The 16,814-nt window shown below is 48.0% G+C and overlaps 1 protein-coding gene across 1 annotated transcript in view; it reads left to right on the top strand.

Annotated features, from left to right (window-relative positions):
* The first annotated feature begins 3,053 nt into the window (after positions 1 to 3,053).
* The window catches only part of NOTCH2 (notch receptor 2), an 86,486-nt gene continuing 72,725 nt past the window's right edge, over positions 3,054 to 16,814 (top strand). The window contains exons 1-2 of the mRNA XM_050977777.1: positions 3,054 to 3,161; positions 12,852 to 12,933. Coding sequence (XP_050833734.1) covers positions 3,080 to 3,161; positions 12,852 to 12,933 — 164 coding nt within the window. The 5' untranslated portion in view covers positions 3,054 to 3,079. The remainder of the gene's footprint in view (positions 3,162 to 12,851; positions 12,934 to 16,814) is intronic.

Here is a 16,814-nt window from a genome sequence, read left to right as displayed (position 1 = left end):
TCGCTGCTGCAGCTACCTAGAGCCTGCTCAAGGTCAAGAGTTACAGATTCCCATTTCTTCAGCCAGTCCTGGATACAGACCCAAAAAAGGGAACCCAATGGTTGTGGTGAGCAGCTGCCCCTTCCTTGAGCTACGGCCATGCCATGGTGGTGCCAGCCGTCATTACAGCGCTGGCTGTGACCCCGAGGGTGACCACAAATCCCTCATTCCACTGCTGCCCAGAGCCAGGGGCATTTCGGGAGCTTAATGGCCACTCTGTAGGTCAGACCAACTTTCGTAAAAGCTGTGCAACTCCATCTGCAATTTAAATACTCCAGGGGCTGCAAAGGCAGGCAGCTAAGGCAGAGGGTACAAATTCCCCTGGCGATTAGCAACAGAGGCAGAACAGGGAGCCCAGAGCATTCCTGCAGGGCTTGAGGCAGGAATGCCTTTGCACTTCTCTGTTTCTTTTTAAGACAGGCTGGCTGGCAGGTAAGGTAATCGTGGCATAAGCCAAGTCATGTGGCTGTTAAGAGTTTGCAGATGAGCCACAGGATAAGCTATTTGCAGCACAGGCACAAGGCTGCCAGCCCTGAGGATTTTGTTGGAAGCCTCTCTCCCTCCTGCTTTTCTTAAACCTCTTGGCTGCTGACATCTTGTAACTATGAAACACCCTCAGCTCCCATTTTAATGGGGTTCCAGCTTTCCTGATTACAAAAGAGAAAGCTGGAACATTTGTCTCAAGCATGTTTGTCCTAAGGACCCCCAGATCAGGGCAGGTTATCTGGGATAAAGGCAGTGTTTATCTGGGACAACATGTAAAACCGGGGATGCAAGGCAGGCATTGAGGTATGGGCTGAGCTGAGGTCTGAATGCCTGAACCACCATCAATGCCACTGAAAATTACTGCAAGAAAACAAAATTTATCCTGAGCAAGCCAATAGAAAGCTGTTGAAATCTGCAGTTCCTCCAAGGTGAAGGACAGAGCAGTGCCATGGTCCTCACTGACAGGTACAGACACACAAAAAGCACCTCAGAATGCTCAAATGCATTTTGCCTTCTGTGAGAGGAGCAGGGGTGAGCACTGCAGAGCCCCCAGCACATCTGCCTGGCAGAATTCCCTGGCTGGAGAGAGGTGAGGCATTTGGGATCTGGGGAGCTGCTGCCCCTGGGAGCTTTCTCTCTGAGAAAAGTGCATGGATCTTCTGTGGAACCAAAATCACGGCTGAGTGAGACTGTGAGTGGAGTCACAGGGAGGGCTTGATCTCCCAGTCTTTGTCAGACAAAGTGCCAGGATTTCCCTAATTGCTAGGGCTATTTAACAAACTCTGCCTGTTCAGTTCTCCTAATCCCTCAGCTGGCATCGCTTCCAGTGCCGGAGTACACCCAGCCCTGTGCCAGGCATCCTGCCTGACCAGCAGCTGGGGCTTGGTTCCCACACCTGGCTGAGACATTCTGTGGGCAAAGAGGGGCAAGACATGGTCAGAAACCAGACAGAAGCTGCAGGCAACCTTGCCAGAGATCTCCAGTTCCAGTGTTGGCTGTTAGTCTTCTCTGGGTGGGGAACTGGGGCTGAGGTGGTGTATGGTAGGGCTGCAATGCTGAAACACATTTCTGGCTGGATTCTCCCACTGAGCCACAGCTGCTTGCTCCCAAGAGCTGTGCCAGGGAGGCTGTGGATCCTGTCCCTGTGCTGGGCTCAGAGGCTTGTGCTCAGGCCAAGGGAAACAAAGTGGAGGATGAGCCACTGCAAGGTCAGGGGTGATAAGTAACACTCAGCTCCGAGGGGAGCTGGAAATGGCAGCTCTTGGTGAAACACTAGAATTCCTCCTGGGTTTGCATACTGGGGATCTGGCCTCCACCTCAGCAGGTGAGGAGCTGCAGGGAGGGCGCTGGGCCAGGAGCAATCCCATGGAATGGCCATCATGGCTGTGAGGCACAACCGCCTGCCCACGAGCAGCTGCTGGAGCAGAACGGGAGGCTCTGGCAGCTGTGAAGGACGGAGGGGGACTTGTCAAGGGGTTACACTGGAATACCTGGAAAAATCATAATGGGGTAAAGGCACTGACTGTCCAGCCCCAAGCTTGGGAGGGACTCTGGGATCTGGAGAATTACAGGGGGAAAACAGTGAGGTTTATTCATTGCCCCTCTCTCCCCCAGCCCCGTACAATCCTGCCTTCACGGGCCAGGCTGCCATGTCAGCACTGCACACAAAGGGCTCTCAGTCCTCCGAGCCTGAGCCAGGGCAGAAGGATTTTTAACGCTTTAAATGATAGCGGAGGACTGGGAGGGATCTGGAGGCTGAATCCAGCTGCTGTCCTCCTGAGACCTCTTCCGTGGGAACACCCGTCTCCTCCCGGGCTTTTGCAGCAGGAGCAGCTGTGGGGTGAGCCATGGGGCAGTGAGCTTGTCCATCTGTCCAGAAGCTTCACTGCTCACTGGGGTGAGCCTCGGTGCCTAGGCTGGTTTTGGATTTCCCATCCCGCTGGGCACACTCCCGATCTGCTGCCTGCACCCCACATCTGAGCGGAGGGCAGCACAGTGGGTCAGCTGGAGAGCCCCTGTCCCCTCTTGTGGGCTCCTGCCACCACCGCCACCACCCGGCCGGGGCAGGACGTGTCCTGCTGCCCTCACTCTCCACTCCCTCACCCTTGCTGCCATCCGCTCCCATCCCCACTGCCTCCCATCTTCCGTGATCCCCAGGGTGCAGCCCCTCAGTCCACATTGCCCTCATCGCCCCCACCCCCGGATCCATCCCCGGTCCCGGCTCGCCTCCACTGTCCTCATCCCCGCGTCCATCCCCAGGTCCGACCCCGCTCCCCCATTTCCCCATCCCCGGTCCATTTCCCGTCCATCCCCGTTCCATCCCGAGTCCATCCGGGTCCATCCCCGTTCCATCCCGAGTCCATTCCCGGTCCATTCCCGGTCCCGCCCCGTCCCCGCCCCTCAGTCCCGCGCCGCGGGCGCCCCCTGCCGGTAGCCCGGGCGGGGCGGGGCGCGGCGGAGGAAGCGGGGGCGGCGCGCGCGGCCGTGTCCCTCCGCGCGGGGCGGGCGCCCAGATCCCTCCGCCGAGCCCGTGGCGGCGGGAGCGGCCGTGGCCATGGACCGCGGAGCGGGGCCCGCGCTCGCCGCGCTCCTCGCCCTGGTGCTGGCCGTGCTCCACCGCGCCGAGCCCGCCGCCGGTGAGTGCCGGGGGGCGCGGGGAGGCTGCGGCGGGGCGCCGAGCGAGGGGCGGCGCGGGGGGGACCGGCCGCCGCTCTCCGCCGCTCGCCTCCCCCGCGCTCCCGGCGGGGAAGGGCACCCGCGGCCGGGTGACATCGCGCGGGGGGCCCGGGGCCGCCGGCGCTTTGTGCGAGCGGCCCCCGAGGCGGGCGGGCGGGCGGGCGCGGGGGCGGCGGCGGGCTGAGCCCCGTGGGAACGGCGCTCCCGGAGCCCCGCGGGAGCCGCCCCGGGCTGCCCGGCCAGGGATGCGCTCGGCCCGGGGAGGAACGGGCAGCGAGCCGGGAGGAGAGGGTTCGCGGCGCCCGTCGCTTCGCATACCTGCGCCGCGAACCTTTGTGTGCAGGGGACATTCCTGCACACACGGAGGGAATCTCTGCGTCTCCTCCTCCTGCTGCTCAGTCCGGGCGCGGTAAAGCCATGTGTGCACATCTGAGGGAACTGCCGCTTTTTGCCACTGTTCCCCCTTGCTCGCTGGCGCTCGCATTATGTGTGAAGTTTGTTCGTAGCCATAACCGAGGGGATCTGGTGGAAATCTCATGGCATTTCCAGAGCTCCTGCTCCCGGAGTAAAGCCTGTGCAGCCGTGCACCGCGTTAAAGCTATCGAGGACCAGCAGTCATTGATTGATTGATTGCGTGCCTTCTCATTCCTTCATTTTACTCTTGAGAGGTTAGACTGCTCTTCAGATGACTTGTGAAGAGTGCAGCGATGGGAGAAAGTATTAGTGGAAGTCGTTTAGGGATGAACAAGCAAGACACTGGTATTTTCTGTACTTTTGTTGTTCAGTATGATTTTGAAGTGGAAATTGTTTAATGCGGCGTTTTAACCACTTCTTGCTGGTTTGGATGCAGAATAGTTGGGTCAGTCAATCGATCTATTTTGACTTTGAGATGGTCAAATCAGAAATAGTATTTGTCTCCTGAGAGAAATGTTGGGATTTTTTCCAGTAATCCCCTCTGAAAGCCGATTTAGTTTTGCTAATATGTTGCAAGAAGGTGCTTGGAGTTAAGAAAAAAAAAGCTGTTTCACAAATGTGTTTTGGCTAGGTTTGTTCAAAAGGAGAATTAAAGGGTCCTTCGGGGTAGGCGTCTAACACATATGCTTTTGTGGTAGCATGGGCTTGTGGTGCATAGTAGCACCGTCATTTCTGGAAATGGCTTACACAGTCCACTAAGATGGCAAAATTCTAATTTTTCAAAGGCTAAATGTCGCGTCCACTTAGTGAAACTGTACTTTCATAGGAACAATTTAGCAGCTTATTGCTGGCCCTTTCCCCGAGGGGCTGAGAGAAGGAGCTGTGGCATCACCTGTTGTCACTTGCCTGGGCACTCTCGCCTGAGGTGGCTGAGGTCCTCCCATGCTGCCGAAATTTTTTGCCTTTGTGGGTGAAATCTCTTCCTGGTGCTGAACAAAGGCTGGTCGGCAGAGGTGACAAATCCAGGCTGAAAGTGACTCCTGGTGTTGTGAGATACTGACCTGCATCTGCTCAGTATCACTCCCTGGGAGTGGGAGCGGTGGCTTGAATTAATGGGAAAGGGAGAGATGAAGTCATCGAAAGGGTATTTTCGGGTGCATATTCAACTGGCTTGATGCTCTTGTGCAAGAGAGGGCAGGTACCTGATGTCAGCCCTCTTGGTCAATAAAGAGGAGGCTCCTGGATGCACGGAGCACTATGGTTTGGACTGCTCAGCCTTGTCTCATCATGCAAGCCCCATGGTGCAGCAACTCGCTTTTCCAGTTTAGTTTTGCAAAGGGCTGCAGTTGGAGGTGCAGTAAGCTGGGGTGGGGCAGCAACACCTGCGCTTTTGGTAAGGATACTTACCCGATAATTACTGTGAACCAATCCCTTCTCTTCTGGCCAGGCTGTCAAGCCCACCCTAATTACCCGCTGTCGTTAACCCTGGTGCTCTGTCCCACCAGGCTGCTGCTGCTGCCTGCCAGCCCGTGCTTCTAACAGGTTACAATCCACTTTTAATCGCTGCTGTGCTGGCGTGGACTGCAGTTTGAGGTCTTTAGTATTCACCGAGTGAAATTGGGAGGACTTCACACCATCTGACAGTGCTGGTCTGCTTGATATGGATTTGCTTATGGGAGAGCAAGTTCGACTTGATTTTTTGAAGGTGTTGCCATCTATCAAATTTGTTCTTATCAAAGATGCTGATTTAGACATTCAAAAAGGAGTGTTATGAAAATCTAACTTGCATCACTTCCTGCAGGGCATCACTTAGTCAGATTATAAATACGTGAAGATCCTCCTGCTCCTGTTCTCAGGACTTCAATCCTTGGGAGAGGAGGACTCAACGCCTCTTGTGGCATTTGGCATTTGAATCTCTTTCAGTGGATGGTTGGGTTTTTGTCAGCTTCCACAGCTACTTCCCTCCCTAATTTTTTTTTTTTTTTTTTTTTTTTTTTTTTTTTTTTTTTGCTGTTGCAATAAGTGGGTGATCCCCTTCAGTAGATCCTGTTCGGGTTCTCCCATTTCCAAAACTGGTGTCTGTAGATCCTGTTCGGGTTCTTCCATTTCCAGAACTGGTGTCTGTGCCATGGAGAGCTTGGGCAGCTGGCCTTTGAGCCCAGGGCAAGTAGTAGGTGGAAAAGCAGTAGCAGGACTCTGGCAGCGTGTTTCTTCTGGGAATGTGTCCTACTTAGCATCAAAACCAAGCAGTTATTGTAACTGTACAGGTAGTACAGTAACTGAACAGTAGCTCCAGGTGTAACATCATTACCTTTGAGTTTGTGCTCTTGGCTCATGACTCTTCAGTGGAGCATAGATACAGTGATTATTGTCACCCCTCCTTTGGGACACCTTAGGGAGACATCATCCGTGTAGTGGGAAAAGAGCTTTCCTAAGACCATGTTAAAAAGTAATTTTGTGTGGTTTTTTATGCCCTCAGTTTCTCTGAATTCATTTTGAAATCATCTCACCAGCAGAAATCGAGGGCTTGTCTACGAGTAGTGCTTATATCATTCTAAGCAAGGTCATCTGAGATTTGCAGAAATAATCGTCCGTTCTGTTTAGAAAATAGTCTGTTCCTAGGGCTCATGTCCTTTTTTTAGACTGCCATGGGGATGAAAAAAGAGCTTTGTATCTCAGAATGGCACGGGCGCCTGCTGTTTGTTCCATGCAGCAAGCCCTGCTCTCGCTCTCTGCCATCCGCGGCGCAGGCGCTGGGATAACATTTCTGCAGGGGCACACATCCTGAGTGCTCACTTTAGTAAAGATTTAACATTTCTGCAGGGGCACACATCCTGAGTGCTCACTTTAGTAAAGATTTAACATTGCTGCATGGGCACACATCCTGAGTGCTCACTTTTAGTAAAGATTTAACATTTCTGCACAGGCACACATCCTCAGTGCTCACTTTAGTAAAGATTTAACATTTCTGCACAGGCACACATCCTGAGTGCTCACTTTTAGTAAAGATTTAACATTTCTGCACAGGCACACATCCTGAGTGCTCACTTTAGTAAAGATTTAACATTTCTGCAGGGGCACACATCCTGAGTGCTCACTTTAGTAAAGATTTAGTGCTGCAGAATGACGGAACACTTGGGAGAAGAGGCGACCATGGCTCCCGCCTGCCAGATTGCCATGGAAACACCAATACCTCTTCAGCTCTTTAATTGCCTTCCCTACATTTTTCTGTTGAAAACTTCCCCCCCCCAACTAAGTGCTTTATGTTGCAGTTCTGGATTTTAGGCATTTTGGCTTTGTTTGGAAAACTGCAAATGGGGGAAAGCAGAAAACAGTAGCTGTGTGGGGAGATGGAGAGCATGGTGACTGGCAGTCTTTCAAACTGTGTTACAGGTTCATCCTAAATTCAGTATCTATTACAATGGGAGTTTTTATCTATAGTTTTTCAGCAGCAGCACTGTCACATGAACTGTGGCTGCATCTGATATACATATCAGTGCTCCTGCAGCTTCCTGGGCCTAAGACCCCAACGATGAAAGACCTCAGCTCTACCTGTGAATCTACAGGATGGTTCCCAGCTCTGCTCTTAGGAGGATTAATTCGTAGTTTTTGCTGGTCCTAAGTGTTTGGAATAGAGATTTGAACCACATGATGGCAGGGTGTGAGGTTCTGCATGTCCAAGAGCTTTGTGTAGTCAGATTGGCTGTTGGCATCCTCAAATTAAAAAAAAACAACAACAACAAAAACCAAACCAAAACTGATTAATTTATTCGTGTTTACAGACTTGTTCTTCTGAAATCCACTTAAATATTTTCTTTTCGTTTTTTTTTTTGCACTTGTCTAGAGTGTTAGTGAAGGAAACCAGTTTAGATATTAAAGTTTTCTCTCTCAAAAGGTGTTGGGTGTTGGTTGAGTGCCCGCACACTTCTCTGAGCTCTGCTTTGCTTCTCAGTTGATGAGTCTTGCGTTATCCAATTGATTTCAGTCTTTTGTGTGTAAAAACAGTGGAGATGTCTTAATCTGATTAAAGCAATTCACTTTACAGACTGTTTCCATGCCCTGTAGACAAGCTTTGACTTTAACTACTACCCTCAGTGTGTGAAGTGCTAGCTGGTCAGCTTGTTTAAATTCCCCAAATGTTAATGGTGTCTAAATCTGAGCTGGGTATAAAGCTTTACTGCTTTTTCACAGTGAAGAGTTTTACCAGTTTGCTTCCTTCCCCCTCCATGTGCCTGCCATAGGATGATCAGTTCTTCAGGGAAAAAAAAAAAAAAAAGAAAAAGCTATTTTCCCATTTTCAGCTAGCTGGTATTTACTAATGGTTTCTTCCCTGCAATATAATCTCACTGGAGCTGTAATCTCTTGAGGTTACTGAGCAGCGTAATTAGTCCTTTGTGGTTTTCCTCCAAAATTTGGTTATCTTTGGGAGTTCTCCCCGTATGTACAGTGCTGCTTACTCCTTAGCAGCTCTTGCAGCAGTTGTGTGTTGTGCTGCTGTGGGAGCATTTTGTCCCTTTCTGCACATGGAGGACCTTCCTGCAGAATGTACCTCATGTTTCAGCATTAACTGCTTTCTTCACGCTCTGTTTTTCCTGAAGGGAATCAGCAGCTGTCTTTCTCTCCCTTGGAATTTGAGACCCCCCTTGATTTGTTGTGTAACTGGTGTTTCTGGCCACGCTGATGGTCGTCCTCTTCAGAGCTGATCCACCTCTGTCAAGCAGCCCTGAGCATGGGATTTTCCATGCCTCGTCTTGTGTTGCTGTTGTTTGAGGGCTCCAAATCCTTTTTCCTCCTCTCCCTTCACACATAATGGGTAGCACAGTTGAACTGACAGGCTGATTCTCATGTACCTCAATCGAGACAGAAAATTCACTGGCTGCATAAAGGTTGTAGAAACCTATTTTGTCCTTTGCTTTCTGTCTGGTCTTAGGCACGTTTTTAGCTTGACTGTTTTCCTACGTTCAAGTAGGTTGTTTTCCACCCACTCCTACAAGAAAGCTTTTGAACCTATGGGCAAGCTTTAACCACGTAGGACAGAGGTCTGGGTTCTGATTCTGAGTTACTATGAACATAACGAAACACTTATGGGAAGAAAGAGGAGAGAGGTACATGTAGTGTCCTCCTGGGAGAAAGCTGTACCAGCAGCTCTGCTGTGTTCTCTGCCAGGACATCGCTCTCCCCTTACTTAAAATAAAACTTCTGGCCAGAGCCTGCACCTTCTGAAATGCAGGATAATCAACCACAAAGCTACAGGAAATCAGCTTTATAATGTCTCTTTCTCACAGCATTAATTGTTTTGGTATTTTTCATATCTATTTCTGCTTGACTTTCTCTGAACATGTGGGCAAGGAGTTTATTGGCATTACTTTCCTTTGGGTAGTTTGAACAAAGCCCTTTCAGACTTGCTCTGGTTATGGCTCGAGTTCCCTATAGCAAAGTTCTCTCAAAAGCTGAACTCTGACACAGCTTCTGATCTTAATCCTACACTATTTCTTTTAAATTTATAGCCCAGAAAATATTTGAATTTATAGTAGGCAGATGACGTGTGGAAACCAAATCACAACATCCAGATCATCTTGGCGTCATAAGGAACACTGAGGCAGAAACAAAACTTTTCTTTTCCCCCTAGATTTTAACTGTCTCTTTAGCCAAAAAGAAAAATTAAATCTAGTCATAATTGTGCCCCAGTTGTGAGCTTCAGATTTGGATGTCGAAAATTGCAGCATTCCCTATAGTGTATCCTGTGCTTGTTTTACAGCAGTGGTTACCTGCTTTTCCCTCTGGCTTTGGAAAGTAGTCTTGGTAGGATGTGAAATGCCAGGTTAGAGTTTGCATCTCAGTGCAGGCAAGGATTGGTATGGACTCCAGGCTGGGTGGTGCCCCTTCAAGTGTTCATCTTGCCTGCATCAGGAGCCCTTTCCTGAGAAGTCCCTCAGCCTTGGCTGCAGTGACTGCTAGAAATTGGGTGCTCCTTTCTGGCAGGGCCTGCCTCTCCAGGACAAACCAGTCTTTTGAAAACCTTTCTGAAAACCTTCCCAATATCCCTGTAACGTGCCTAAAAGTCATGAGGCTAACCTACCTTCTGGCAGGCTATGGCAGGCCAGAAAGCCACCCACAATTCACCATTTCTGTTTGTGTTAAACAAAGAAAAAAACTGTCAAAAGCAGCTGTCAGAGCCTTGACAATGTGCTGATGCTGTCTATAAATGGCTTCTAGAAAAGTGGCTTTATCTTCTGAAGGCAAGGCTGCCTTCTCTCATGGTGTACACACCAGAGTATTTCCAGTTCACACAGTGCATGCAGTAAAACAAACTTTTTGTGCTGGCTGAGATAGAAGGTAGGAGGTAGTTTCTGGCACTTTTGACTCTTGATCTCGACATGGTAGAGTAGCAGAGAAGTAGCTTTTGAAGTGATTTGTGTTGAAATGCCTTGGTTTTGCATGTGTTGTGAAATTTTTATGAAAGATATAGTGAAATACAGGAAGACAGTGCTTTGTGCACAGAAATGCTAATTTTACTGTGAGAACTGTAGTCTTCTCTTTCCCTTGTGATTTTTTTTTTCCAAGAGAAGTCACATGACTCTTTAATACTTATTTTAATATAGAATATGGCTACATTTACATTCACTTCAGCTGTAGTTGCATTTCAAAGCATGTCTATTCAGTCTAAAGCTGAAAAAGTACAAAGTATTTTTGTATTTGTTTTCTTAGCTTCTTTCACTTCTGAATTACTATAGAGAAAAATATATCCCATTGTCTCTGTGAAAGAACTCTAAGGGCTGGAAGTAGTTTAATGACCTGCTAAACAGCAGTTCAAGGTGGGAATAATTTGTCAAAAACCCCAGGAAAATCAATCATTACTTTGCTAAGGCCTCTCTGCTGTGTCTGCATTTGCCCTAGCAAACCAAGTTGGAATCTTTGGTTGGGATCCTTCCTGTGACCCTGTCAGACTCTTGTTCCCCCTGTGTGGCTGTGCTGGAAGGGGTTTTTGGCCAAGTGCTGGTTAAGCTTTTACCATGTGGGTTACAAAATCAACTGGCTGCTCAGTTCTCAGTGGGGACGGGGGTACTCGATGAGATTACAAAATTGTGTTTGAAAGCACGAGCACAAAAGAAATAATCCTCTGAGTATTTGCTTCACTGGCTCGATTGGTGTGAGAAGAATGGAAATTCAAGGTGCTGAGATGAGAATACCAAGGCTGGTTCCCCTCCTGGCTCGCTTTGACCCTCCTCCAGCTCCCTGGAGAACCCTGGGTGGTGGGAGTCCCTGGAATCCCTTGGCCACAGAGCAGTTTCTCTTGGACACGGTGTAACCCTGCTAACTAGAGCTAATCTTTGCTGTGCAAACAAGCTGCTGCAGTGGCAGACAGCAGCAGATGAAGTTTGGAGTCAAAGCCGTGTGGAGGTCGCGGTTAAATGGGACAGAAATTGTCAGACAGGTGCGAGTCAGCGCGGCTGTTCCTGCCTGCTGTGGGGGAATGCCGTGCACAGTCCTGCCCATGTTTCTGTCGCTTGGTAACCCTGACCTGGGGGTTATCTGAAGGGGGCTCGGAGTGGAATTTTGTTCATTTCCTGAGAGCTCTGCAGAAGCAGCGCCATCCGAGTGCCCCTTTTTCAGAAATCAAGTTAACAGCATCAGGCGTGCTTGTGTTGTGGGAAACGCTGATCGTTTTCCTGGGGATCTGGGTTGAATTTAACTGTGTTCTCTATAGGGATTGCAAGTGAAACGTCCCTGTAGTGCCTCGTGGTGTGTGTGACCTGTGTATGTGCTCAGGGTTATTGAGAAATAACACTTCAAGCCCTGGACTGCAGAACCAGAGTCTGTTTCAAGCTGTCCAGTTGCTGGACTGAATTTGCTTGGGTTGCAGGGAGAGCTTAGTGGGACTGCTGTGTTAACTCTTCCCAGTCCCATTCCTTAGTCACCAGCACATCAACCTCAGTGGGGGTTTCACCAGCTCTCCCTGATGCCCCTTGCTGAGTTTGTGTTGAAAATTTAGTACCACTTGAGAAAAGGAAAACCATCTTTATTTAAAAAAAAAGAGGGGGGGGGGAAAGGAAGTCAACCCTCCAACAGCTGGCTGACAAGTGGGCACTTTAGGTGGTTGGATATTATTGATGATTTTAGTTACCTTTTATTAAGGTTGGTTAAATGCTTTCCCAAATGCAATAAGGTTGTGGAAAGAGGGTCCATAAAGGCATGGAAGTGTGTGAGTTTGGGACCAGGAGACAGAACTGGGGGCTGGGAAGAGCTTGTGACTTCTTGGTCTGTGGATGAGCTCAGGCCAGGACCCAGCTGATCTGGTTATGAGAGCTTTGTCTGGTAGTTTGGTGCTATTCAAATGGCAGGCGCTGGTCTGGGTGGAATGGCTCAGTTTTTGTGGTTCCAAAGTGCCCTCTGCTCCTGCAGAGTTTCCATCCTTCTGGTCACTTTGGAGTGCTGCTTCAGGTCCCTGTGAAGGGAAAAGCACTTGCCAGAGCTGGAGGTTCCATCAGGACAGACCTCAGTAGAGCTTTCTGTAGACTTGGATTAAAACTGGCTGGCCCTGAGCTGTGTCGTATTTAATGCCTTTTTAAAAACACAGTAGTGAAAATGTCAATGTGAGTTACAGAGGATCTCCTCAGAAATACCAAATTCTTTGCTGAAAGTTGTCAACTGCTCTGGTTTTTCCACTTATTTGCAAACATGATCCTTCCTGAAGTCAGAGGCCACAACAGTACCTGTTGCAGCAAATTCTGGGATGCTGGTGACAATAGCAGGTCAGCTCATGAGGGACAGATGTCCCTGTTTCAGTGCCAGGTACCCCTAGAGACAGTAAAAAGAAGGAAAGGATTTGGGATTAAACATTCTGGAAGAAAGCTTAGGAGTAGCTGCTTTGTATTTCAGAGAATTTCAGTCCAGGATTTTGATCAGAAAGTAGTAACTGAGGACACTCAACCCAAAGTAGGCAGGTGCCAACACGAATGTCTTTGGAGCTTGCTGGAATTACTGCACACTTTGCTTTGAAAACCCACCTTCAAGAAATTCTGGGAAGATTTGGTTGCCTGATGAACAAATCTGTATTTGATTCTTCTTTCAGTCTGGCTCTTTTGATGCTGCCAGAGATGAAATTCAACTATGTGATAGTGTCTTTGTTTTTGTTCCAGTCCTATAAAATGTTCATTCCCCTGAACACGCTAATGAAGCTTTGACCTGACATGTATTGTAGCTGTGGGTTTGATGGTTGTTTTCTTTTCTTTCAGCTCTGCAGTGTATGGATGACTCCAAGCCATGTGTTAATGAGGGAAAGTGCATTCCATATCAAAATGGTACAGGATATTGCAAGTAAGTTGGTTTCATTTCTAATCAATTTCATTACCCATTTTCTTTCCTTCAGGACCTTAACCAGAAAGGAAGTGTGGTTTTTTTGGAGATTTTCTTGCAGGTTTCTTTCAGCATAACAGTTTTAGCACAGTTGGTGTTTCTTTATAATGCATTAGTTCTTGTGTGCTAGCCTTTTGTAAGGTAAGGAATCTGGGATTCTTGTTCAGTATTGGGTTTGGATCTTGTCAGTTGGATATCTTTGCACTAGGTTGGGAACTGAGGCCAAACCCATCAGAGAGGTAAACTCTGTACCTTGTTTCCAGACCCACAGGCTAAGTTGAAACTTGCTCTCCGTCTTAATAGCTCACCTTACTTTATAGAGCTCCAGCCTCACTTTAAATATTTTTGAGGTTTTTCAGAACTATTCTGCACTCTGAAGGGTGCCAACTCCCTTCTGCTGCTTGAGAGCAGGTAATACATGTGAGTTGCTGAAACACACTAACAACCCCCCCCAGCCAAACATCCACATTTGTTTGCATCTTGTAAATTGATTTTAGTAAATGCTGACACCCATCTTCATTTTGTTGCTGCATGGGAAACTCATCAGCAGGAGATTTGGCAGGGTGTGTGTTATCTGGAGAACATCACAGCTATTTAAATGCAGGTCACCTTTCAAACTGCAGTACTTAGATTTTTATTTTTTTTTTAAATAAAGTGCTATTTTGCCAGAAAAATGAATGCTCTTTGTTTGGTTGGGTTAATTTACTACGTCAGCAGTAACCAGATTATTTTCTAGAGGTTGTTTACTTCATCAGTTCAAGTTGTGTCATTTTCTAGCATGCTAAGACATTATCTTATTGCCAGCATTCTTTAAATATTAGTGACTTTTCTCCTGTTGATTTGGCTTGGCTAACACAGAGCTGTGCTCCTCACACTTCTTTACACTTCCATCTTCCCTAACCACAACCTTTAGTTCTCTATTAATGTGGTACATGGAGTTTGATGTACTGAAATTGCACCTGTGGCACACAGAGGGGAAATCATAATCTCATTGGAGGCTCTCCTCAGATTCAAATCAATACCTGATGTGCAGAAAGGTCACAGAAAAGCAAATATGTAACTGGTTATTCCCTGTAAGTTTCTTCTAAAATTTCTAACTCTTGCTGGTTCCTATTTTATTCCTTTCCAGGCTTTTATATTGATGTCAGCTTAAAGAATCTGCCCTTCTGAAAAGAGAGCAGGGACTTTTCCTGCTTTTCACTTCTATTTTGAGACTCAAACAAGAAATAGGTGTCTTCTGTAGGTCTTTCTGGTGTGTACTTAAACGTGTTAGTCTGGAGCCAAAGTATGTAGGTCACAATAAAGGTAATAAACAGGACTGGTATTGATGTTGGTGCTGCTTTTACCTTCCTCAGGACATTTTCTCCAACTTGCCTGTTCCTCTTAACCGTGTCTTAACAATTGGTTTTTACAGCCTCTGTTGGTTCATCTGATTAACTCTGCACTATTTGTAGTGCAGTCCAGATCTTGACGCATTTCCCTCATTACAATGGCAGCTTTGACCAGTGTTACGTTTTTTTTTTTTAGCACCCATTTACAATAATAATGTTGCCTTCCTCCTTGTTGTGCAAAGTGTTCTTGCTGGTTTAAACCTACCCCTCCTTTAAGAAACAGCTCAGCTCCTTTGCAGGTGCTGTATTGACTGGAAAGGCTAACCAAGAGCTGTATACAGAAATTAGTAAGTGCCTTTTAGTTCTGGCTCAAGAACACTTTTGCGGAAAGGAAGGAACAAAGTAGCAAAACCCACCTCAGTCGTGGAGTCTCTACCTTTAGCAAGCTGATTCTTAGCATCCTGTTTTGGTTTTAACTTTTTTTTTTTTCTTTCCTGCTCTATGAGGAACTCTGAATAGGGGAACTTTCTCTCCGGTTTAGTAACCTAAATGACTTTCTGAATTTTTGATGGTTGTGAGAGTAGAAATGTTTTGCTCAGGAAATTAAATTTATTACTAAAGCTAGTGGCTTGGCTTCTGAGGCTGCAGGATCTCTCAATGATTAGCAGCATCTCCACCCCTTCCACTTTCTTCAAGTTATCTGCAGTACTTCCTTTGCTGGGCAATAAGTTATTATAACTGGCTCTCTTCCTCTTTCTGTATCTCCTCTTGGCTGAGTTGTTTGTTGTAGTGTGTGGTTGGGCCAGCCTGTCAGTCTTGCTGTCTCCTAGGTGAGCTGCTGAGGGAGAACCTGCATCAGCAATGACCAAGTGTGATAAGATATGAGTAAGCCCTGATAACAAAACACCTACTCTGGATATTTGGCCCAGCAGTGGATGGCAGCATGTTGCTGAAGCAGCTTCCTTTGAACATCCTGTAACATCTACTCCATTAAAAGGGAAAGCTGGTTTTCTGCTGAGAAACCTTTATGGTGTGTGTCTGGCATCTGTTATGGGAACAGTGAGTGTGACCCCTGTAAGGAAGCTGGGGTTGAGCTTTATCAGATTGCTGCTGTGAGTGCCCTTTAAGTAGCTCTGTTCCCCTGGTGACGCTGCTGGCCCATGGCTGTCCTTCTGTGGCACTGCTGACAAAGTTACTGACCTCCTCTGACCTTGATTTTATATTTAGAAAATTACACATTCCTGTGTTTGCATCTTCCAAAGACAGATTTTTTTTTTTTTATTTTTGTGTGAGAGCTCTTTTCTACACTCATTCAGTGACTCTCATGGTGAGGATGCAGGCCTTATTCCACAGAATGTCTGTATCTGCAGCAGCTCTGGAGGGGACCTGTCCTTCCAAGCTTTCTTGGTCCTGCTTTGACGAAAGGCAGGTTCAGTTTGGAGTTTGGCTTTGCTTTGCTCTGTGATGGGTGTTTTGTTGACATAATGGATGAGGTTTTTTTCCCCTCCAAGCATCTCTAGGCAGCCTTTTACACACTGCAGTGTCAAACGCGAAGGGACCTTCTTGTGTCCTGTCATATCCAAGGAGCAGCAGGGTAACAGTTCCTTGTTGCTCAGTGCTGATTGTGATCATCACAGCAAAGCAATTTCTTGTCTCCCTGCTGCTGGATGACTGGGAAGCAGTAGTGGGAAGAGTCTATGGGGCAGAGCTGTGAGCTTGCAGCGTTTCTGCAGTTGCAGCAGGCTGGGGAGGAAGGTGTGGGCACAGGGAGCTGCTTCAAGGACAAGCAGAGCAGAGATTTTGGCACGGCTGCCTGCTGTTTTCTGAGCACGAGGATCTGCTCCCTGCAGGTGGATGCAGGATGGGGCAGTGCCTCTGCTTGGAGTGGGGCAGGGCCCAAGAGCCGAGAGTCTCTTGATTGATTTCCCCATCTTCCACAGCTGCGGCCTCTCCCAGCTTCCCACCCCAGGGGCAGGGAGCAGAAGCAAGGCTGTGCCAGTGAGAGAAGCAGAAGTGGGAAGGGAGTTGACATAGGGGTGCTGCAAGGTTCAGGGAGGTAACTGGGCCTTGCTACTTCTTGTGCCTGGCAGGCTTTGAGGGCTGAATTTTTGACCTTAGGACTGTTGCAATTTGTGTATCCAGAAGGGATAGCTGTACCTCTGTGAAACCAAGTGCTGCTTTAACACTGAGGTCTTCTCTTACTCCTGATGGTGTAAAAAACCTCAGGGCTGTGCTCAGTCAGATGGGGACACTGGAGTGCCAAAAGGACAGTCTCCTGCAGCCCTCCTTTCCTGCCCCAAGCTGCCAGGGTCTGTACAGCTTTGTGTGCCTCTGTCTCTTCAGTGAGCAGCGTTTCTCCCACCGTGTGCTGAAGTTTGTGCACCTTTTCCATAGCGTGATACAGTTGATGTGCAGACTGGCAACAGGAGGACCTCCAAAAAATGCTAAACTCAAAGCAGCAATGGCATGGCAGTAAGGGGCTTCTATCTTAATTCTAGCTGCCAGTAACTT

Source organism: Serinus canaria, chromosome 8 (genome assembly GCF_022539315.1).
Source record: "Serinus canaria isolate serCan28SL12 chromosome 8, serCan2020, whole genome shotgun sequence".
Taxonomy (NCBI): domain Eukaryota; kingdom Metazoa; phylum Chordata; class Aves; order Passeriformes; family Fringillidae; genus Serinus; species Serinus canaria.
This window is presented reverse-complemented; position numbering and strand designations above follow the sequence as displayed.